The 24,166-nt window shown below is 37.4% G+C and overlaps 1 protein-coding gene across 1 annotated transcript in view; it reads left to right on the forward strand.

The window, feature by feature from the left end:
- Nucleotides 1-24,166, forward strand: part of POGLUT2 (protein O-glucosyltransferase 2) — a 765,363-nt gene that overhangs the window by 306,614 nt on the left and 434,583 nt on the right. Inside the window, exon 4 of the mRNA XM_044071952.1 lies at nucleotides 14,844-14,921. Coding sequence (XP_043927887.1) covers nucleotides 14,844-14,921 — 78 coding nt within the window. The remainder of the gene's footprint in view (nucleotides 1-14,843; nucleotides 14,922-24,166) is intronic.

Genomic DNA, 24,166 nt, shown 5'->3' on the forward strand with positions numbered 1-24,166 from the left:
TTTTACATAACATCAGCTTAACTTTGACAGTCAAGAAAGTTTTTACATATTGCAAATTGAAGTAGATATACAAGACAAATGCATATTATAGAGGTATACAATACAAGAAAATAAACCCAGTGCATTACATTTTTAGTAATTCTGTTTGTATATTCTCCTAAGTAAGAATACTGTTTAATCAATAATGTTTATTCAACCACAGAAATAAAGAAAGCAAGAGATATTGGATGCAAAAACAGATAGTGTAAATTGCAACTATATTAAGTTAGTAAAAGTATTTGTAGTGTATAGTGGCCAAAATATTTAAGGTGGTTTAATCAGGTGATCCGCTGCTGTGACCCCTAACCAGGAAAAAAACAAAAGAAGAAGAATCATCATATGACTACAAGAATAGACAAGGTTATTGAAATAGTGTTCTTTTAGTCCAAATTTAAATGTTTTTAAATAGTCTAGTTGAGTAATAGAGAGAGGGAGCACATTCCAAAGTTTGACAATGGCATAGGAATAGAGACATTGTCCAGCTCTTTTGTTGGGTTTAGTTATGGTTAAGAGTTGTTTGTTAGAGGACCTAAGATGCCGAGTAGGGGTGTGTGTTTGTATTATAGTTTGAAGGGATGAGCAGTAGTTTGAATTATTTAGTAGTTTGTGGGTGAGAGTAAGTTGGGAGTAATGTAGGTAATGAGGGAACTCAAACCAGTGTATAGATTTAATGGCCAGCCATTGATGTGTGCGAGTTGGTATGTTGGAGACAAACTTAGCTATTTTATAGTAGCACAACTGCAGTTTGTTCAGGACAGATGTGTGTAGGTTAGTGAAAATGGGGCAACCATAGCGGAGGGAGGGTAGGCATAGGCTATTAGCTAGTTTCAACTTGGTAGACTTGTCCAAATAGAGTTTATGCCTATACAGTTTGCCAATCTTAAAATGTGTCTTTTTGATGTGGCTGAGTACATGATTCTCAAAGGATAGTTTGTCATCATTTGTGATCCCAAGTAGTTTGGCTGTTTTTACAATTTCAATTTCTGTATTGTTTTGAGATAATATTTTAAAGTCTAGAGTTAGAAGTTTGGTTGTGAAGAGTAAACATTTTGATTTTTTGGGATTAAGTAGCAGTTGAGCTTCGTTAAGCCAGGATTCAATGGAAGTAAATGCATTTTGTGTTAACTTTAGGAGATCTGAGGTGTTGTTAGAGGATGTAATTATAGTTGAAGCGTCCACGTATTGAATGAGTGTACTTTGTAGGGATGCTTTATGGAGATTATTAGTAAATACGTTAAAAAGCAAGGGCCCAAGAATAGACCCCTGGGGGACGCCTGTTTTGTTAAGCAGGTAATCAGATTGCTTACTTTGCCATTTAACAGATTTTCTGTTGTGTAGATAGTTATGGAACCAGGTTAGAGTGTGTGGGGAGCAGTTTATGGTCTCAAGTTGTAAAAGTAGTTTTGAGTGGGACACTGTATCAAAAGCTTTTGATAGGTCTAGTAGGATCACTGATGTAAGTAGGCCTGCATCAAGAGCTTTGTGTACAGTGTTGGTAAGTGACAGTTAGGCTGTGTTGTTGTGCTGTGTGCTGGCCGAAAACTATGTTGAGTGGGTGCGAGTAGGTTATTGTCTGTGAGATGTTTTAGTAATTGAGAATGAATGCACTTTTCTAGAATTTTAGATAAAGGTGAAAGTATGGAGATGGGCCAGTAGTTAGATCACTGGTGTTATCGCCTTTGTAAAGGGGAGTAATCATTGAGTTTTTCCATAGTTGTGGGACATATGATTCACAGATTGATTGGTTAATGAGAAAGCTAATTGGAAGAGCTATAGAATCTGCTGCAAGTTTTAAGAATTCAGCTGGGAGGCCATCGGAAGTGGGGGACCATGGTTTTAGTTTTGAGAGCAATTTACGAACTAGAGAGGTGGGTACTGATTGTAAAGTAATTAGAGGAGTGGATGGGTTTTTGTTGGAATTGCAATTGATATGGGGGGAGTGGTTAGAGAGTGTATTGTTGTTTATGTTGCTAATTATACTTTTGTTAGTTTGTAGAGATAAATCATTAACATGTTTTTGGATAGTATCAATAAAATGAGAATTGAAGGCTTGGGCAATTTCTTGAGGGTCTTTATCAGGAGATGGGGAGGGGTTATGTTGAGTACCAGGATTTAAGAGAGAGGAAACAGGGTTCCAGAACAATTTGGGGTATTTTGTTGGGTAGTGAGTTTAGTGGAGAAATAGCTTTTGTATCACTGATGACTTGCTTTTTGGCATTGTTACGGAGTTATTTATATCCGAGTTCAAGTTGTGGGGTTCTGTTTCTATGCCATTCCTTCCAGGCTTTATCCCTGGAGGTAAGTAACTGTTTAGTTTACTTAGTTAGCCATGGGGCATGGTTAGGCTTTACTCTCTTGGTACGTGTGGGGGCAAGGCTGTCTAGAATATCTAAAAAGACTTTATTGAAGTAGTTGACTGCTTCATACACTGGGAGAAATTTGGTAGGGGACCAGTTTTGGGTTTTTAAAGACTCTAAGAATAGTTGTTTATTGAAATGGGTAAGATTCCTAGTTGTTCTTAGACAGTGCAGTTTGTCTATTTGACGTTGGGTTCTATGGGTATAGGCAGGAAGATGGTTACTAAAGCTGTTGGGTAGGGTCCCTGCCTTGGTGAATTTTTGAGGGTGTGAGATGAGTATCCAGTCTAGAGTTGATTCTGTTTTTTTTTTTTTTTTTTTAACCTTACGAGTGGGGTTAGAGAGGAGTTGAGTAAACCTGTGTAAGTTAATACTATTTACTGGAGAGTCAGAGATGAGAGTTTGCCTGTTTATATTTGTGTCGCCAAGAATGGTGGTTTCATTTGATATATTGAGGGTGGTCCAGGATAGTAGATCTTCCAGAGTAGGTATGTTTTGACCTGGGGGAATATAGAGTACAGTAATACATAATTGTTTTCTGTTGATGTAAAGGTTAACTACAATAATTCCATATTTCCATATGTTGGTATAGGTTTATCATATGGGGTAACAGCTAAAGTGTCACGGTAAATTAATGCAACACCTCCACCTTTTTTATGTGGCTGATCATTTCTATGTATATTATATTCTGGAGGGATTATTTCAGTGTTAGCAATATGTGGTTTTATCCAGGTCTCTGACTGCTACAATATCTGGGAAGTAGTGGGAGTGCCAGGCATGGAATTCGGTGGTTTTGTTACAGATACTGCATACATTAATTGTAGTGAAGCAGAGGTTCTTGGCATCAGAAGAAAGGTTTTGGGGAGAATGGTTGATTGGTCTAGGGTTGGGGTGAATGTCGCCACATAGAGAGAGGGCTTCGTAGTGACATGTAATTATGGATGGATGTTGAGTAATGAAGAGAGGTCTGTGGTGGGGGTTGTAAATTAATTTTAGTTTGATTATGATGACAAGGGATCTAATCTTTGTAAGGTGCCAAGTATGGCAGTTGAATAAAGAGGGTGAGATGTCAGAGATACTATTGGAATTAATGTGGGGTGCAGTGGGTGATGTGGAAAATGTTGAAATTGGGGAATGGAATATAGTATGTAGGGAGGTGGTGTGGGATAGGAAAAGAAGAATGGAAGTAAAGGAGATTAAGGTAATACAAGGTTTTGATGTATAGTACATGTTAGGAAAAGGTTGTAGAACTATAGTTAAGGAGAAGAATGAGGAAGATTCAGGAAGGTAAAATATTAACAAGGAAGATAATTAGGGTGGAGTGAATGGGAGGATACTGGTGTAGGTGTCTGGGTGTTGATTGGGAGTTAGGAAAGGGAAGAGCTTTTGGAAGGTATAAATGTAATTGATGTGGGGATGGGTGGTAATGGGGGTAGGGTAGGGGAGTGGATTGAGCTCAAGCCGGACAAGGGTGAATGGAGCGTGCAGAAACTTTGATGCAGCCTGCCAGACCGCAGTAGAAACGATCAGTTAACAATGTGTGTCTCAAGACAGTGGAGCAGTTAAGAGTAGGCAGTTCCTAGAGGTAAGAAAAACAAATGTAATAGCAACCTAACACATGCTGCTTTATTAGATCTGTATAATTTTGCAGGTCTTGATATTAGCAGTTGCTAAAAAAAGTGAATAATGGAGGGAGATAGTTCAGGGGAAAAGTTAGGGGAGTCCAACACTATTTGATTACGTTAGTGAGTATGCCACTAGTCAAAATAAACACTAAAGTGTTTCACTACAGAAACTTTCCTAGTACAGCAGGAAGATTAATGACACTAATAATTTCCCTGCAGGTGAGATGAACACTCGTATTTCTTGCCACAAAGAAGCTGCAAAGGGGTGGGAGATCCAGTTAAGCAGGGTTAGTCCAGTGTGTTCACTGGGAAATTGCAAACAGCAGCTGTAAGAGGAAAAAAATGTTAGGACAGGGGTTTTAGGAGGGATGTAGGACAGAAAATGTATGACCGCTAAGGAAGTGTCTCAGCGTAGTAATAGTAGAACTAGACAGGGAGAATAGCAGACAGGGTTGTTAATAAAAAGGGCTTTGAGGGAGTGAAGCAACAACAAAGATGGGGGAGGGTGAGAAAGTAGGAGGTTGTAAGAGTGGAGATACATTAGTACAGCAGAAGTATCAGAAATGAGGCAGAAGTAGAATACAATATATACAGTAAATCATTTTACAAAATGCCATCAATAGACATTGGTTATTCTAAGCCCTTTATGGGTGTGTATACAAGTTTAAGAATAAAAACACAACAGCACAGTACATATCAGTTAACTTCAATAAAATTAGCTCTACAAACAAAGCAGTGTAAGTAGACATGAAGTAGTAAGTAGAATGCTATATAGCAAGTAAGAACACTTTCCAAAATGCACTCTATAGCAACTGCACTATCCTTTTCAATTAACATCTCTTCAGTACATTTGCTGTAACTAACAAAGTAGATGCAACAGAGATTAGCCCCAGAAATACTTACATAGAAAGCAGTATATATCAGTTACAGTAGTGCCCAGAAAAAACTTACAAGTGATGCTTTAAACAGTGGTTGTGAAAATTGGAACTCTGGTTACAAAAACCTTGTGGTTACAGTTGGATGTTAAAGAACCTCACAACTGCAACTGAAAGAGGTAGACCACATGGCACAGTTTTATTTAAGCAGTCAGCACAGTAGCAACCATAGGTTCATAGGTTGGTACTAGGCTATCAGCCCTAGGGCCTATACAACCCTAGCCATAACAATTCCCTGGCTATTTCTTCCCACATTATTTACCTTCCTGGACCCCTGTCTAGCAGGGCGACTGACGTGATCCCTGGGGTGAATTTCCTCTCTCCCATCCAATCGTCAAGGTTCCTCTTGAAGAGGTCCAAAGAGGCACTCTGCTTGACATGTATGGGCAATCTATTCCAGAGTCTGGGGAGTCTCTGGGTCAGGAACCTATCCCTCCAGCATGTTTTGTTTATTGTGATGACAAGGTTTAGATCCCTGGAGCGTGTAGCTCTGAGGGATTGGGATTTCTTTAAGTGTAGCATGTCCAACAGCTCTGGGTTTGACATGGCCTTGTATGTTAAGCAGAGATCGCCTCTGAGTAGACGATATGCGACAGAGTATAGCTGGAGTTTTTTAAGGCGGCCAGCATAGGGCATTTGCTTTAGGCCTGTGATTCTTTTAGTGAGGTATTTCTGAGGCCTTTCCAGTTGTTGCAGATGTCTTGAGAGGTACATACCAAATGGGGTGTTGTATTCTATAATGGGTCTAATGAGGGATGAGTACAGTGGGACAATGACCTCCTTTTTTCTGGATGAAAAGCCCTTCGTGATGAGGTGTGCCACATAGAAGGATTTCCTGACTGTTGTGGCGATGTGGTTATCGAAGGTGAAAAAAATAGAATCAGAAAACTTGGATGGAAAAAGTATGTTGGTAGTATGCTCACTTATATCCTTAGCCTGGAAGATATCACCAACATTGGAAGAGTGCTGTGCAACACAAAAAATGTGTAGCAAAACTCAGCAGTTTGAAGCACCCTGTAAAACCCAGTATAACAAAAGCAGTGCACAGACAATAAAAAGTACAGAATGATCTAACAATAACAGCTTTACATATAACACTTAAGTGGCATGCACACTTCCTCAGGGAGCAGAGGAAATTCCAATCATAAGGATGAAAAGGCTGTTTGAAAATAGCACCAGTTGTTGAGGGTGACTAAGTAACTTCAGAGAGGAAGTGGATCACAAGAGAGGGGCAGATGCAGTCTTAGTAGGAGACAAAGGATGAAGGGAAATGTAGTCAAAATACAGTAGCAATGGGACACAGGCTGTAAAGGAAAGGGGAAAGAGAGGTTGAGCAAACATAAATGATCCCTGGAAACCTTGAGGCAGCTTGCCAGACCACAGTAAAAACAATCAGTTAACAATGAGTGCCTCAAGACAGTGGAGCATTTAATAGTAGGCAGTTCCTAGAGGTAAGAAAAACGCATGTAATAGCAACCTAACACATGCTGCTTTATTAGTTCTGTATAGTTTTGCAGGTCTTGATATTAGCAGTTGCTGAAAAGAGTGAAGAATGGAGGGAGAAAGTTCAGGGGAAAAGATAGGGGAGTCCAACACTATTTGAGTTAGTGAGCATGCCACTAGTCAAATAAGCACTAAAGTGTTTCACTACAGAAACTTGCCTAGTACAGCAGGAAGATTAATTACACTAATAGTTTCCCTGCAGGTGAGATGAACACTTGTATTTCTTGCCACAAAGAAGCTGCAAAGGGGTGGGAGATCCAGTTAAGCAGGGTTAGTCTGGCCTGCTCACTGGGAAATTGCAAACATTGGGTGGGAGGCTGGCATAATGGTTAAGGTGCTTACCTTAGAAACACAAGGTGCAGGGTTTGATTCTCACATGGGGTAATTAGCTAGACTTAAAAAAATGGCCCATGAGGACAGTTAGCCTAGTACTAATCTATGAAGCTATGAAACATTTACAGAAACCCACTTTTTAGCTATTCCTATCCTCACTTTTTGAGCCATCATCCATACAACCAAAAAGTGGGTCTAGTGAAGGGACAATTTATTAGATTGTCCAAAATGACATCTGATGATAACCTTTTAGTATCGGAGAGTGACAGAGTAAGATTAATGTTTTTGGAGCGGCGTTACCCTAACTCTTTAAGTAATAAAATCATTAAAGCGGTATCTCAACAGAGAACAGACAAGTTTAAACCTTTGCTGGGGTGTGGCCTTCTCTCAGTTGGTACCTCTGTGGAAGATATAGAAAGTGATACAGGTTCCTAGAATAGAGTCCTTACATTAAAAATTTATGTGGAATCTCATGAAGTTGCCACCATTGTTAGGAACAACTGGAATATTTTCAGAACTAACAAGGATATATTAAGGATTTTGAGAGAACAGTTGTTAATTGTTTATGATAGGGAGAAATTTGAAATCAATATTTGAAAAAACATTACATTTAAACAACAAAGATGAGATCTGCGGTGGTACTAAAAGATGTGGGGCTTGTGCACAATGCCCCTATATTTTACTTAGGACTTGTTTAGTGTTAGGTAATAGTACAATGGTTAAAGTATTTTTTGTAAGGGGACCTATAACTCCAGGCAAGTGGTTTACTTTGCGAAGTGTGACTCCTGCCCAGTTTTTTATGTAGGCAAGAAAAAGAATCTATGAGTACCTCTATTACATTAGGACAAAAAAAATGTCAAAAATGCCCTTTACAAACATTTCTTAGAGTGTGGGAATTTTAAACAATTTTCATTTAGTATCCTGGACATGATGGATCTGACAGTTCACACTATTGGTTGAAACAGCTGTCTCTGTTTTTTTTAGTTGCTTAAATTCAATTTGTTTTCGTGTGGTAGAATTACATTTCTTATCTTTCCCCATACTGCACGTCTTCTTCTTGGGTTATTTGCTGTTATATCATGCAGTTACACCCTTTGTGTTTATTTTTTTTCTGTTTTGCCCTGTCTTTATTTTTTCCTACATAATTTAACACCATTTGAAGTCCTCAAACAAACTTGATTTGAGGTAATTCAGGCAGAATAGGGGAGTTGTGGGTAGGGGAAGAGTCAAAGCTCTTCAATCGAATACTTTGGTATAAGGCACTGAGGTAGGTTATGACTGGATCAGACAACCCACATGTTGAACCAGATGAAAATGAGTCAACACTGATGTATCGTTACTGTTATGACATAACTTTCGTATATAGCAACTCCACTTAAATCTCACATCTGCCTCTTGACATCCCATGATTGCAGGGATAAATTTGCTTCTCTTCTGCCAGGTGTACAGCTCATAATCATTTTCCACAAACACTCTGGTCCCCCAAATGTTAATGATTTCCCTTTATTTCACAATTTTGTCAGGAGTATCCCTTTCTGCTTGTATGACTGCATCTTTAGAACTGCACGTCGTGGGTTCTTTCTCATAACAGTGTACCCTTTCAGTTAAATCCTGTTGTGGAATACAGTACAGTTGCTTATTTATATTTCATAAAATTAATGCAATCTGTTCATTTCAATTTCTCTGGTATAACAGAAAAAATCTAAGTACAATTTTGGAACAATTCTTGAGAAGCCCCATATTCAAACGCTCTTTTATTCATTTCAGCCTCTGATTTTTGCAGTTTTGTCAGCTCAACTAAATAGCAATTTAAAGCTTCTTCTATCCTTGATATATGACTTTACATATTCATCCAGTCTCTCATTCATTTTAAACACATTTGAATGCATTTGATTTATTTTTCCTCTAAATTATTAGAAGCATTCTGCTGTACCAAAGTTGAAACCTGAACTCTCATTTGCTAAACTGCTTTAAGTTTCTTTCTCCACCAGCGGGTTTTTCATCTCCTTGTCTAGTTGATTTTTTTCCTTACTTTCTCAAGATTTTTCTTTGCTGACATGTAGGCAGTGTGTACTGACTAGCCGGGAAGAAAATTTTAATGAAAACATTTGGATTTACTGCCTTCTGTTTTACTTTTCACACTTGGAGAACTCTAGTCAGTCTACTTTTCAGAGAGCAGCCATCTTGGAATCCTTAAACACATGTATTTTGAGGACGTGCTAAATGGTATGAGGGAATCTAGGGAAACCAAGTACAAGGAAATTGTTACCTAGCAAAATGGAACAGATTCTCCTTCTGATGTCTGTCCAGAGACTAAGTCCCAGATATTGTGCAGTTGACATTGGTGCTGGATTATCTGTCAGGCTTTTTTCAAAACTGCCATTTCCTATGCTTTAAAGGTTCATATTTCTGAAATATCCTCTTGCGTAGCTATGGCCCATGTCCCTGTACTCTTAAGTCCAAAGTAAAACAGTTCTTAAAAAGGTTTCATATTTTAGACATCCACGAAAAGAGATAGCTCTACCATGGGATCTGAGCTGTGTTTTAAGAGAAATTGACCCAAGCTCTGTATTAGCCAGCTTTTTCTGTGCCTCAACTGTTTTTTTTTTCTTGGATGGTGCTGTTTTTCTTGGCTATTACTACTGCCAGAGCTTCAAGCATGGAAGTGCAGTAACCCTTTTTGCTTTTCCATTAGTACGAGATGTCCTTTGCACCAATATCTCTTTTACGCATAAAGTTATCATAGAGTTGTCCCTCAGTCAAGCCATTCAGTAAGTTGTGTTTTTTCCTTACCCTCAAAACAAGTGAGAAAAAAATGTCATTTCTTGGATGTGCAGCTTTTACTTATACAAAGGCAAACAGTTCAGAAAGATAGATCAGTTATTTGTTTCTCTTTCTAAGGGCAAGAAGGGTTAACAAGTCATCAATTTTTTTTTCCAAATGCCTTGCACGTTGCATTTCCTATTGCTACTCTGCTGATGGTAAGTTGCAGTCAATTAAATGATTACATTGAGTAGCCTGGACCTACCTCTAACAAAGCCAAATTGGTTTAGATTGAAGGACTGAAAGTTCCTTATATCATCCTTTGTATGATGTTGTATGATACATTATCAGCACAAATGATACTTGTGAGACTTATGAGTTTGTAATTACCTGGATTTATGGAAGGGCCACCCTGTGTAATAAAATCACAGTGGGAGTTCACCAACAATTATATACTGTACTTTACCAATAGAGAGATTGAGGTTAAATAGATTAAGCAGAGGTATTTGGGACTTACTAGGAGGCAGCCATGTGCATTGTCTGGGCTAATGGAAGTTGTGTTTTTGGTTGTAGGTTGAGACAAGGACTTGATCACGAGAGTTAATACTGTGACAAACTGTTCATAGGTTCATTGGTTAGTACTAGGCTAACTGCTCTTGTGAGCCATTTTAAGCCTAGCCAGTTACCCATGTGAGAATCGAACTCTAACGAGGATGTGATACTCCTTAGGGTACAGACATGGGCAATATTGGTGAAGATAAGGTCCAAGAAGGTTTGCACCCATAGTGGGAAGGTATAATATCTGGTCTAGGGAGTAAAGATTTACAAAATCTAGTAACTGCTATACATTATTTGTATTAGTTTTATAGCTGTCCCAGATGACTGAAGGTTAGTTAAAATCACCTAGAAACAACAGACTGAGTTTGATAAATATTTTTCAAGTAATTATTCGTAAACAGTGATTGGCAGAAAACACTGAATTGGAGCCATAATATGAAAGGATACGATAGTTGATTTAGCTCAGGGTAACCATAACCTCAGGAATCTTGAGAACGTTTTTTTAGTTCATTCAGGAGTTTGGACTTCAGTTACATAAATCAGATGTGATTACTATACTCGGTCTTGGGAGTAATCCTTACGAGGCTCCCAAGTTTGACTCACTTTTTGTACAGTGGGACTATACCACTTAACTTATTTACACATCCCAGTAGTCAGTAAATGAGGTGACAGTTCCCTGACTGCTGGCAAGCTTGAGAGCAGTTGCCAGCTCAGATAAAATATTTTAACCTGAATGAATAAAACAGATTTTTTACTTTAGGAACCACGTCCAAGGCTCTAGGCAGAAACTTTTAATCCAAATGCATCCAAATTCACCAACTAAGCGCTTTCACCATAACAAATGGCTTCTTCAGAGTGAGTGAAAAGCATCCATACCTTACATTAAATACTCAACCAATCATTCAATCATCCAATGAGAAACATTATTGAGCAATTATGCAATAATTACAAAAGTTTAAACAACTGAATGTGTCCACAGACAATAGAAAAAATATGTTATACATACCCAAACAAAAAATATAGTTAGAATAGCATCCTGTCTATAATTATAATGATATCTCTCAAAAATCCACTAGAAAAACATTTAAATAAAATACTAATAAAAAGTTTTTAAAATAATTATGTTAAAACTGTAAACAACTTAATGAAAGAAGTGTGTAGAAAATACATCATGTTCACCTATTAAAACTAAATTCTGTTGGCCCTATCCTTCAAAACAGGCTTTAAGGAGATGTTTTCATTCAGGCCTGGTGGAGTAGTAGCATCCAATGTTATTTGCCATCTATATTTCAATAATTCTACCCTCAACCTGACATCACCACCTCTTTCAAGACTTCCTACTCTATCGATCACAAAGAAAATGAATTTCTTAAAGTCCATACGGTGTGTACTATGCATATACAATGCATTGTGTATGTCATGATTTTTAATGGCCCTCAGATGTTCTGCAATCCTGTCCTTTAACCTATGGATAGTTTTGCCCACAAAGAATGCGTTGCAGCTAACACAGGTGGCAATGTATACCAAATTCTGTGTGTTGCAACTGCACCTACCAGGGCACCCAATGGTCTTAAAATAGTTAGTCACCACTACATAAGGTCCTTCATTAATGAACCTACAAAATTTACAAGTTCCACACTTGTACATCCTGGAACATTTGTATATAATTCTATTTCCTTCCAAGATTTCTTTGATGTTCTTCCCCCTTGAGTATATTATTTTGGGGAAACTTCTTAAATCATTCCTCAAAGTTTCATTAAATATTGTGTCCCATGTTTTGTTCACCACTTCAACAACACCAGACGTTTGACTATTGTATCTCAAAATTAATACCTTGCCTTCAAAGGTGTTGTCCTTCTCCACCATTTCTGTGTTGTTACCCCTTAGAATGGGTTGATATCTACTCCTCCTTTTTCCCAAAACTTTGTTTCTTATTTTTAACAACAACTTTAATGGGTATCCCCTGTCTAAAAAGAAGCCAATTAAGGTATACACTTCCTTATTACAAGTGTCATCGTCACTCACCAGTCTAGAAAGTCTTACCATCTGGCCCTTTACTATTCCTCTTTTTTGATGTTGAAGATGGCAACTATTATAATGTAACAGGGAATTACTATGAGACTACTTCCTAAATATGTTGCTATGTAAAATGTTTTCTGATTTGGTCAGTTTAATATCCAAAAATTCTATCTCATTATTGTTCCATTTACTAGTAAATTTGAAAAAAGTAGTGGTACTGTTTAAGTATTCAACAAAAGACTTGGCATCATCCTCACTTCCCTTCCACAAAATTAGTATGTCATCTAGAAATCTGTTATAAAGAGCAATTCTGTCTTTATATGGTGACCAAAATACATATACTTCTTCCCAATATAGAAGAACTAGGTTGGCAAATCCAGGGGCACATTTTGCCCCCATAGCCACACCTTAAATTTGTTGAAACAATTCACCTTCAAACGTTACAAAATTGCTCTTCAACACCATTTCCATGCTTGTTGTCATCATATTTATTTTGGCAACTTTAATTTACCACTTTTTACCAAACTTTGGGTGAAATATTCAATCCCCACATCCTGTGGAATTACAGTAAATAAATTGATGACATCTATAGTTAGGAAGGACCATTCTGTACCATGACCTGATATCTTATCAAGTCTTTGGAGGCGATGCCAAGAATCTTTCAAAATATGTAGAATCCCAGCCACAACCTTCTGAATCCCTTCATCCACAAAGGCAGCCAAAGGTTAATCTTACAACCCCGGGACGAAACTATAGCTCTAAAAGGGGGGTCCCTAGTGTCCTTGTGTATTTTCGGGATACCAAAAATAACAGGTGTGACTGGGCATTCCACATTTAAAAAATGTAATTCTGTCTCAGTAAGTGCTCCTTGGAATAAAGCATCAAGTAAGAATAAATCAATTTTACGGTATGCTATATGCAACTCATTGATAGAAATCCTTTGATAAGTGGTGTGGTCATCCAGTATTTCCTGCATTTTAGCTATGTAATCAAATTTGGACATAATCACCATACCACCACCCTTATCGGGTTTCAAAATTCTCAACTCTTTGTTTTCTGCTAACTCAAACAAGGCATCCTTCTCTTGTGTAGACAAATTAGAATCATAATTTGCCCCCTATTTAGTATTAATTATGTTCTTAATTCCCTTCAAAACATAATTTTTCAAATATAGCCACATCCTTGTTGCATGGGGGTACAAAAACACTTTTCCTTTTTAAACACCCATCATTGTTTTGATGACAAACAACATTAGGATTGTCCTTGAAAAAAAGGGCCAAATTAAGCTGGCTCACAAACATTTTGACATTAGTGAATACATCCACCATATTTGTTCTGAAGTTAGGTACAAATGAAAAAACTGAGCTGATTTTTAAGAACTGCAGGTATGAATGGGGCTAGGTAGCACCCCACACAGCTAGCGATGTAGGCATGAAACAGTAAGCTGTGAATGCAGATGTGAATGAGTGAATATTTAAAAATGATGTATTAGTTTACAGTGTCATTATGTGATAGTTTGTAGAGTGGAGCCCATTTAGTGGAATTAAGATCTTAAGTGAAAGCAATGAGTTCAAACATAGTCGTATGCCCAAAATAGCAAAACTTGCTTTTTTGGATTTTATTATGGACCCATACAGCAAATATAGCCAGTTGATCACTGACTGTGTCAGACATAATGCTGGCCACATTAATGATGTTAGGTGCTATTGTTAGGCTTCAATCCAGTATACTGTCTTGCCTTGATGTTTTATCTGTCTGTGTCCTTGAAAGAAGAGCTGTCAGCTTAGAGAGGCCATACATGTATGAGAGGTGGCTATATTGTACATCAGTTATGCCACTGTTGTGTTGATGTGGTTGGCAGTTTTTTTTTTTCTTACCAAAACTTCCTAAGAGTTATGCATGAGTTTGTGTCCCTCTTCTTCAGAATTGCAAGTTAAGAAGTACCTTTCATCCATTAGAGCCTCATACTGCTATCTCTGAAATTTTTCTAGTACACTGTATAGTACCATCTCATGTTTCCTGTACTACAAAACCTTTGATGTCATTGCTGTCCCATATAATTTATTGTGGGGTTGAGAGCAGGCAGATTGCTCACATTGAAATTAGTCCAGATTTAACTACAGCTTTGTTGCAGAAGGAGCAGTTGGAGGAAAGAGAAAATGAGCTGTTAAGCCCAGTTTGCTTTTCCTATCAAGGAGGAGGGTTACCCTGCGTTGAGATAGCATCAGTACCATTGGAAACAGGAGAAACTCCAGTAGGAAACACATACTTAAGGGTCTCATATTTCCAGAATCCAGACTACGACTAAAACAGAAGTGAGAACTGGCTGTCAGTCAAGGCCGTTACACTCAGACTTTTGGGAGACTCGGGATTATCAGAACATGGAAAGGAAGCAAACCGTTTTACTATATTATTATAATATTTGGGGAATCTTCTGCCAAGTCCTTCCCGCTTGAATGGGAATAGACAAGTCATTAGGGAATCGGTATAGCCTTACAACCTAAGGTCATTGGGGGTGGGACAGAATTAATTCCACTGTACTGCATTCTTGACTACTTTTGGTCTGCAGATTCCTGTGAGTTGGTTAACTTGATTATATCTTCACATCTGTATTGAAGAACTACTGAATAACACTGCTGTTTTAAATATGTGATTGCCCTTCATTTTAACTAATTGAAGTGTTTGCTTTCTTATGCTCTTTTCTTGTTTAGGTTTATTTAAAAACATATGGGGAACATGTGGGTTTTAGAATCTTCATGGATGCTGTTCTCCTTTCTCTTACTAGAAAAGTAAGTGCATCTTTTTCATTGTCTTTTTATGACTAATATTCATAGTGTAGAAATGACATACTGTAGCTGAATACTCAAGATTTTCAAAATAGGGCTTACAAAATGTATTTCATCTAAAGGAATCAGCCAGTGAAGCATAAAAAGGAAGTACTGCTTTAGTTGTTTTGTTCATAAACAGCACATTTTCTCTCTAGTACAGTTTAATTATTTGTACTTGATTTTTTCATTTATGCTGTAAAAGAATGATAATTTGATTTTACTGAGCTGCATATGACATGCATACTTTGCCACTGTTAGTGTGGTCAAAGACAAAATCTGTTCTGAAGAGTGACAATTAACTTGAGACTTGAATCCCAGGAACACTTTAATGTTACTAAATGGTGACATTGTCTTATCATAAGAAGACAGCAACATCAATTGTGACTGCAGCCAGTGAACAAAAAAGTACTCATACTGATTCCCCAAATACAATGCACATACACAAACACACACACACACACACACACACACACACACACACACACACACACACACACACACACACACACACACACACACATGCAAAGCAAATGTATTGCAAAGTAATTCAGTACACTGCTGGTATTTGACAGCAGGCCGGTACTACAGCTAGTAAGCCAGAACCTAAAGTAATGGAAGAGCTAGAAGAAGTAGGTGACAGCACCAAACAGACATTAACTGGAACTCAAAGCACTCTTAACAAGCAAGATAGTAGCTGGAATCAGAAGTACAACCAGTGGCTGCAGAGTCTGTTGCCATACATTCCAGCACAAAAACAAATGGGATACTTAATGCCTAAATGCACATGCACATTTACCAGCACTGAGTAACCATAATGTAAAATTATTGAAAATATGATCGTATAATTTGTAAGTCACAATGTGAAACAGTGGAGCATGTTAGCTGCAAAGGTGCTGTGCATTTTTCAACAACTATAGATCAAATCACATGTGTATGTAACTTAATAACTCACAATTATACCTGCTTGTACCACATAAAGTAAGGCCACAATGTCTTAGTATAAGTGAAAACACAAAATAATGCTTAAAAATAGCACCCAGCAGAAAATCAAAAGTAAAAAAAAAATGCACATCTTACAAACAAGAACAATAACTTAGAACAGTTTTTGCTGAAGGTCAGGTACACCTATACCCCGCACCTTCATTTGTGTGTGTGTGCGCGCATGTGCGCACATGTTTGTGTATGTGTGTGTGCATGTGTGTATAAGTATGTATGGGTTCACTGCATAATCTCAAACTTTTGAAATACTGAATTTCAAAAGCTCAAGACTATAAACCCGAAACCCCTAAATACCGAAACTACACCGACGTGAAATTTTAAATCCCGAACATCTAACACACATACACACAGCTTCCCCCCACAATCAAACATATCACACTACACTACAGATAAGATATGTTTAACGGATGACAACTGCTATATTTCAAGTAATCATTGGTGAAAGTGTGTTTCCTGTATATTTTTGATTGAAATATTGCGTCTTGCTTATATATATAAGTATCCAAATATGCAATCCCCTTGGTGTTATATGTATAGGTGAATTTAAGATATTCACTGGATGTATTTAAATACATCAAAAATTCATCTAATTTTTCCACACCGTTATCCCAAAGAACATACATGTCATCTAAGAACCAAGAATAATGTCTGACCCTTTTAAAATATTCACTTGGAAAAAGAGTGATGAGTTCCCAGTCAAGCATAACCAGGTGGGTGCACAAGCAGCACCCATGGCTACTCCCCTGGTTTGCTTAAAATACTCCCCCTCAAAGAATATAGAGTTATTGTCTAACACAATTGCCATCAACTCCATAATAAGACTTGTCTGTTCCCAGGAAAGATTAGCAAAAGATATAATACTGCTACAAAAAGCATCTAATCCAGCTTGTTTGGGTATACTTGAAAAAAGATCAACAACGTCTATTGTAACAAATATCAAATTTTCACTACTTAAACTCGTTGGAAACAAGCCCAAAAATTCCCAAGAATCTTTCACCATATGGGATACATTCCTGTAAATATGTTTTAATGAACAATCTATATATTTCCTCATAGGGAATGTTTTGGATTTACTTCCCGAGATGATTAGCCGGAATGGGGGGGGGGGGGTCAATACTATTCTTATGTATTTTGGGAATACCCACAATAGTAGCTAATCTAGGATACTTTACTTTTAAAAAAATGCAGGTTTCCCTATTGATTCTGCCGTCAATATAAAATTCCTCAATATAGGAATCTATACGTTGGTAAACTATATTTACCTCATTAATGGAAATAATCTGATAATTCCCTGTATGATATAAGATATCATATATTTTTTAGAATATTTTATATTATCATATATAACTATGCCACCCCCTTGTCCAGTTTCATCACTCTGATATTTGAATTTAGCTGTAAAGTCTTAAGGGTCTCACTTTCTTCATCTGATAAATTGATGGTAATGTTATCATTTATAGTTCTGGAAACCCAATAAATTTCCCTAGTAACTATTTTCTCATATAAGTCAACCTTCGGATGACTCAGAGGTATAAAGGTACTTTTAACCTTCAAACAATTATTTTGATTGTTTACTATATTCTTTTCAATGTTATTTTTGTCATTAAAAAATATTCCTAAATTAATCTTTCTAATGAATTTTTTTAATTCACGTAACACATCCACCACACAAAAATGAGTATTAGGAATATATTTCATACCTTTGCTTAACAACTCAAAGTGAGTCTTGTATGTCTCCAAACTAGAGAAATTGTAAATGTTGAAATTTTTGTATGTGTATCTATTATCCACCCTGATTATATCAGGGCATACTATATCGGTTAATTTCTTTCCCTCCACTGTGTCCCCCCCCCCCCCACTGTCTCTGTCTGGGTTTCCAAGTTAACCGATGATCCTGTTGAAAATTGTTCTGATGCAACCATCCTTTTTTGTAGTCCACCTTTTGAAAATGTGAATTTTGTTCCCTATAATTTACATGATCAGTTTCATACTGATAATCAACTTGATTATCATATGTACCACTATTCTTATCTTTATGTATATACCAATCATAGGCTTTCCCATTTTTATACTGTTCACTATCTCTTGTCAATTTCTTTTGTTTCCTCATACAAATATTTTCCACCCATTTGTCTGCTAAATTGAATTGTTTCTTGTACAGCCTTTCCCAATCTGCAAATAATAAATCACTAGTAATCTGCAGATTTAACTCCTCTGTCTCCTGTATCAACTGACTTAACTTTTCATCATTATATTTGGTGGATTGATTTCGTTAAACTGATATATTACAATGTTTCGGGTTTGCCCTACCGGCGGACCTTTGTACAGGATATTGCGTATCTGTTACTATTTTCTGTTGGTGCCAAATTCAAAGGAAATTAAAGTTTTGATTAAGTTTTAGGGGCGGAACTTATATTTCACTAGTATCCCCTTCCTTTTGGCGCCCAAATTTCATATACAAGGATAATTTTATATATAAGGGTTGTTTTAATATGTATTAAAGGTTCTGAAGAAGCCCACGAGTTGAGTGGGTGAAAGCGCTTAACCTTGCTCATTGGTGTATGGTTTTGATGCGTTATTGCAGTTGTTTAACGCCAGTTTTATTGGAATAAAAGAATATTGATTTTTTCCGCTGAGCCTTTATTCGTTTGGAATTTTCTGATGCAGTGTTGCTGAATTCCATTTGGATTTTTATCGTTATCTTCCATGGTGACCTTTTTTGTGGAAGTTTATCGAAAGCCATGCACTTATTGGATAGTTTGTGACTTGTTGCACTTATTGGATAGTTTGTGACTTGTTGCTATAGTTCTTTGGTTTTTTATTCTGTTAATTTAGTATCCCTGTTGCACTTGAAAATAACTGAGGAAGCCTTACTTTATAGTATGCAGATTATGGCATGTATTATAAAAATACTAAACATGTGGTTTTACTTAAGGTCAACTATTCCCTTCCTCTTCCACCCACTACCTAAAGCGTATCCCAAACAATGACATGTGGTAGGGCATATGCTTTGGAGTCCCCTCCAAGTTTAACAAAGTTAAAAAAAAGTCCAATATTTCCAGGTTTTCTTGTTCTGTCATGTTTCACAAATAAAATTAATGCTTTTAATCCCACATGTATTTGTCAGTTTCTAAGTTGCTTGTTTTCTTCCTGTTGATCTCCATGTCCCAAATCCAGTCTCTGCTACATTTCCAACGTACTCCCGAGTCTTCTTGGCAACTTATGTTTTTTCTGTCTGTCAAGCATTTTCCTTTAGAACATTGGAAAAGGTTTCATTGGCACGTCTGTGAGTTTAACTACCAGAGAACAAGAAGCAGAATCTCCTGTTTCATGGGGTCACCTTTTGTTGGGCAGATTTTTATATTTGTTCTTTAGCGTGTTCTGCATCAAAAAATAATTTTGACCCTCCAGGAAAGAATATTCTGAAAGTAGCTGGATACAGCAGCTTGAATCTCATGTCTGATTCTTGACATTCCCTGGTTAGTGGAATAAATTTACTCCTGTTTTGACTGGTGTACAGCGAGTAATAATTTTCCACAGACACTGTACTGTTTCCCACTTTTAGTACTTTGTCCTTCTGCCATGTTTTTTTAAGGATCAACTCTTTCTGTGGGCAAGATTACATGTTTACTATTAAAGGTTCAGATTGGTTTCTCATGGCCACATTTGGAGCATACACCCAATCTGTCCTTTCAATTAAAAACTCAAGTTGCTTATTTGTGCTTCCATAAAATTAATACATTCTGTTCCTTTCAGCTTCTCTGGTGTGGCTGAAAATCCTAGGTTTTCCATATTTGCTCTGCTCTCTAATTCTGTTATTTTTTTATTTATCTCTTCTTGAGCAGCAGTTTTATCACCTCATCTGAATAGCTGTTTAAAGCTTTTTCCATTTCTTGCAGCCTTTTGTTATTTGAGTTGATATATTCCTTTAGTGTTGTGTTTATTTTAATCAGTTCTCAGTACATTTGACTTTTTCCCCCTTTGGGTTGTTGGAAGTCATGTCTTGCACCAGAGCTGGAGCTTGTACTGCTTTCTTGATGAACAACTGCAGAATTCTTCCCAGTCAGTGTTTTCGCTTCACATTTTGTGATTGATTTTTCTTTCTTTTTGCTGGCATCCAGGCAGTGCACTTACTAGCCACTTACTGCAATTTACCCAAAAAGACAAGTTGACTGGCTCTGTTTTTTGAGTTTCTGTTTTCACATTAGGAGAGCTGAAACTAAGTTATTACTCGGTGTGCAGCCATCTTGGAAGTCCCAGTAAATTCTTAATGTTCAGAAAGTACATGTTAACACAAGACCCTTTGTTTTGTTAACTTTTTATGTGAATTAGAGTAATATTTAGAAATTGTTCCTGATGTTGGGCCTTTGCCCCCACCCCCTTTATTCTTGCACAAAAAGTTGAGAGATATGCTTCTAAGGGTTAACTGTACCATGTTTTCTGTGCTGTGATTGATCCCATGCTTTTAAAAAACCCTCTGCTTCAAATGTATGGATGAGAGGTTAATACTCCTGCAGATAATTTTAACCTTTAAATTATCATTAGGAGTAGTACTAGGCATGTCAGATTTGTCACTCAGGAATGTATGTTTCTGTTTGTCTAATAATATTTTCCTATAAGACTCTTATGCTTCATTCTTTCTGGCTGCCCCAGTGCCCCTGTCTTGGACTACCAGCCTCTCATACTGCCCCTGACTGTCTCCATTCTAATTATGAGTCTGGCACAAAAACATAAACTGCCTCCGTTTGGGAGATTTTTTCATTTATGACCTACCCTTTAATATCCCCCACTCCCCTGTATTTGTTTGTTGTATCTCAGGGCTACAGCCCACAGGGAATACCTGAACAAATGTCCTATGCCCAAGTTGGGCAGGGCCATCCCTCCCTGCAGGTACCTCAGATGCCCAAGATGTTGAATGAGTCCAGGTCTCCTAGGCTGTTGTAAGGGCTTTTCCCACTCTCTTAGAACAAATGTGATAAAATGTGCAGTCACAGGTAAAATATGCAGACTTCATACAGAAGGTATCCCCGCCAGGAACTGAATCAGAGAATCAAGCATTTTGAAGTAGGAAAGCTAAAGCAAACTGCTGCTCTAAACTGCTCCTTTATACACTGATTAGTGCACCATAATTATGTTTGTTTTTTTCTGTTTGTAGGACATGTAAGAGCGTTTATGTTACGTGATCGAACAGTGAAATGTTCGATCACATAATAATCGACCCCTAAATGTTGAAACGCCATAATGTCGAACAGCAAAAAAAACCCCACATAAAAACACCCAAACAAACCATAAAAATGCTCTGAGCAGGGGGGGGGCAATCCCACCCCCACACCCCCGCTACTTAAATATACCAACTGTGAGATCACACTACAGTGCAGACAATGGAAAACTTCCATGTCCGCACTGTACGGAGATCTCCATTGAACCATTCGACATTCTGATGGTTTGACATTTAGGGGTCGATTGTTACGTTTTCAAAATTTCACTGTTCGATAACGTAATGTGGACCCCATGTAAGGTGTGGTTGTAACAAGTTTCTCTTGTTGTTCATCATTTAATGACTGATAAATCATAAAACTATGTATGGAAATATCTTGCCAAGGATCAGATGTCTGGCCAGTATACGAAAGTTTTTAGGTACCTTCTTTGTGCATCATACATCATTTGAAGCACAAGAATCTGCTGGTATAAAATGGAATGTATGGGCGTCAAAATTTAGAAACTCGCTGTTCAAGAGTTCACTCAAACATCTTATCTACACTGTGACTTCAGTTTCAGTGGTAAGCTCACGTATCAGCTTTTTGGGCAGATAAATATCTCTTAGGGAACCTTCGTTTATTTTATGACTAAAAGTTCTGGTAATTTTTTTGCTCTTATGTCTAGCAGCAGAAGAAAATGTGTCTGGTAGACTAATCCCATACAAGGATTCCCATATTGCCTATGTCTTTTGTCTGGGGGAATCACACAATTTCTTTTCATGCACTATTTGGCAGTCCTTTATCCCCAAGACCATCATTTGTAGTTGGCTTAATAGTCTTAATCTTGTTTTAGAAAACAGATGTTTTCAAAGCCCTCATTCAACTCAGTCCTCCGTGGCTACTGACTCCTTTTTGTTAGACATCGCCTTTCAGACTGAAAAAGAAGAAAATCTCTAAGAAAGGCAGTGAATGAATCATTCCTTTGACCTTGATTTCCTGGTCTGGGACCATCTGGTCATGGAGCCTGATCCCTCTGATGATGCTACATGTGAGGTCGCTGTGGGTTAGAAATCATGCATGTCCACTAAGATATTAGGCCCTTTCCAAGAAGGGAGAAAACTCTCTCTCTATTTTTTTTTCTGAAAGACTGGAAAATACACCTCAGGTTTTTGCCTGAGTGGTAGCAGGTTCCCTCATGGAAGTCTGGATGTCTGATGTATCCAAAACAAGCTGGGCACTCCCAAGGGAAAAAAAAAAATCTTAAAACATCAAGTATCTTGCCCTCCTTCACATCAGCTTGTATCAAGGGGTCCCAAGAGGAATGGTATAATTTTGCAAAATGATTGTTTAGTACTTTTCAGGCTGTAAAATCCTCAACACCAGTTTACTCTTATTTTAAGAGGAAAAAGATCCCCCCTTCTTCTGATGAAGAGTTTAAAACTCAGTAGAAACATGGTTAGATTATGCATCTCAAGTCTTCTTTCTAGTACCTTGTGAATTAGAATCTGAGGAAAAACTCTCTTTGTCATCCTCCAGTTGAGGAGATTTCATTATTTCAGTACCATTTCCAAAATGAGGGATGTGTTTCAGTGGGAGTGAAAAGAGATTTCAGAAACTCAGAAGAAATATTATGACCTTCTTAATGTTGATTCTCCCAACCCCCTGGCAATACCTTGGGGCTCTGTGTGCTCCATTCCTGGATGTTTCTGTGAAAGAAACCATAGAGCTATTATCTCTTTTAAATTTCTTGCTGAGGAGAAAGACATAGTAACAGCACTTAGAAAAAAAAAAAGCAGTGATTATTGTCAGCCCAGAAAGAACTTGCCATTTGTTAGACATTTTTTACAACACAAAATCCTGCAGACACTGTAGTTTGTCAGCTGAAGAACATAACTAAAAGCTGTGAATTTGGTGAAATTCATAATTCTCTAATAAGAAATCGTATAATTTATGATTTAATAATGATGGAATAAGGAGAAACCAGGAGCAGGCAATAATTTGTGATATCGTTCAAAAGATGTGGATATGTGTGGAATGACTTAAATTAGTAGGGCACAATTAAAATAATCAACTGAGAAAAGTAGTTTGTGTGAAATGAATAGTAAAGAAAAAATGAGCAGTAAAGTCAAGATGTGTTGTAAAAGTAATGGATATGTAAAAGACAGCTATATTGCAATGTACTGTAACAACGATGGAAGTCAGAGAAAACACTGCATCATGGAAATTCTGTCTTGCACTAAGTATGCCTCTAAAAGGAAGAGTTGTCCTGTGCCTAGTTAGCCCTACAGATCTGTGCTAAAAAACAACATTTTTGTGGAAGCTAGAAAATAACATTTTTGCTGAAATGTCTAAAGGGAAAAACAAGTATTCAAAGCAATTAGCATGTACTTGAATAGAAGCATAAAGCAAAATACTTATGTATACTGTTAAAGTAAAATGTGATAATGTGAAATCTGAAGACTCATTTGAAATAATAAAGCAGGAACACACCTGTCAGATTTTTGGAAGGAAAATTTTAAGAATTAATGAACAGAATGTAGAATTTAAGTTAGATACTAATCCATTGTGTACTATCCTTGTCAGAAAATACTTTTTAAACCTTTGGGGCTGGCAAATATTTCGAGACTTAGCTATGTGCACGTTTTCCTATTTTGGCCACTAGATATCACAATTAAGTCAGACCACTGATATGTCACTACAAAAATAGAACATAAATGTCTTGTTTTTCATAGGGTTGCCACCTTTTAAGTGGGCCAAAGTGGGTCTCTGGGGTGTGGGCAATTTGCCACTTGCCACACACATTACCATTCAGGAGTGGTGAAGGAGTTAAATTTATGGTTACAACAGTGTGAATTTATTGCAGCAAAGTGAAATCTCTCAAACCATTTATAGGTTCATAGGTTCATACTAGGCTATCTGCCCTAGGGCATTTATAAGCCTAGCCAGAGTGTGTTTGGCTTTCGCCACCCATTTTAAATTAATTTTGATATGCCCTTTTTCGAGGTTAGT

The sequence above is a fragment of the Protopterus annectens genome, chromosome 5.part0, assembly GCF_019279795.1.
Source record: "Protopterus annectens isolate FY-2018-M chromosome 5.part0, PAN1.0, whole genome shotgun sequence".
In the NCBI taxonomy this organism is placed as follows: Eukaryota; Metazoa; Chordata; order Ceratodontiformes; family Protopteridae; genus Protopterus; species Protopterus annectens.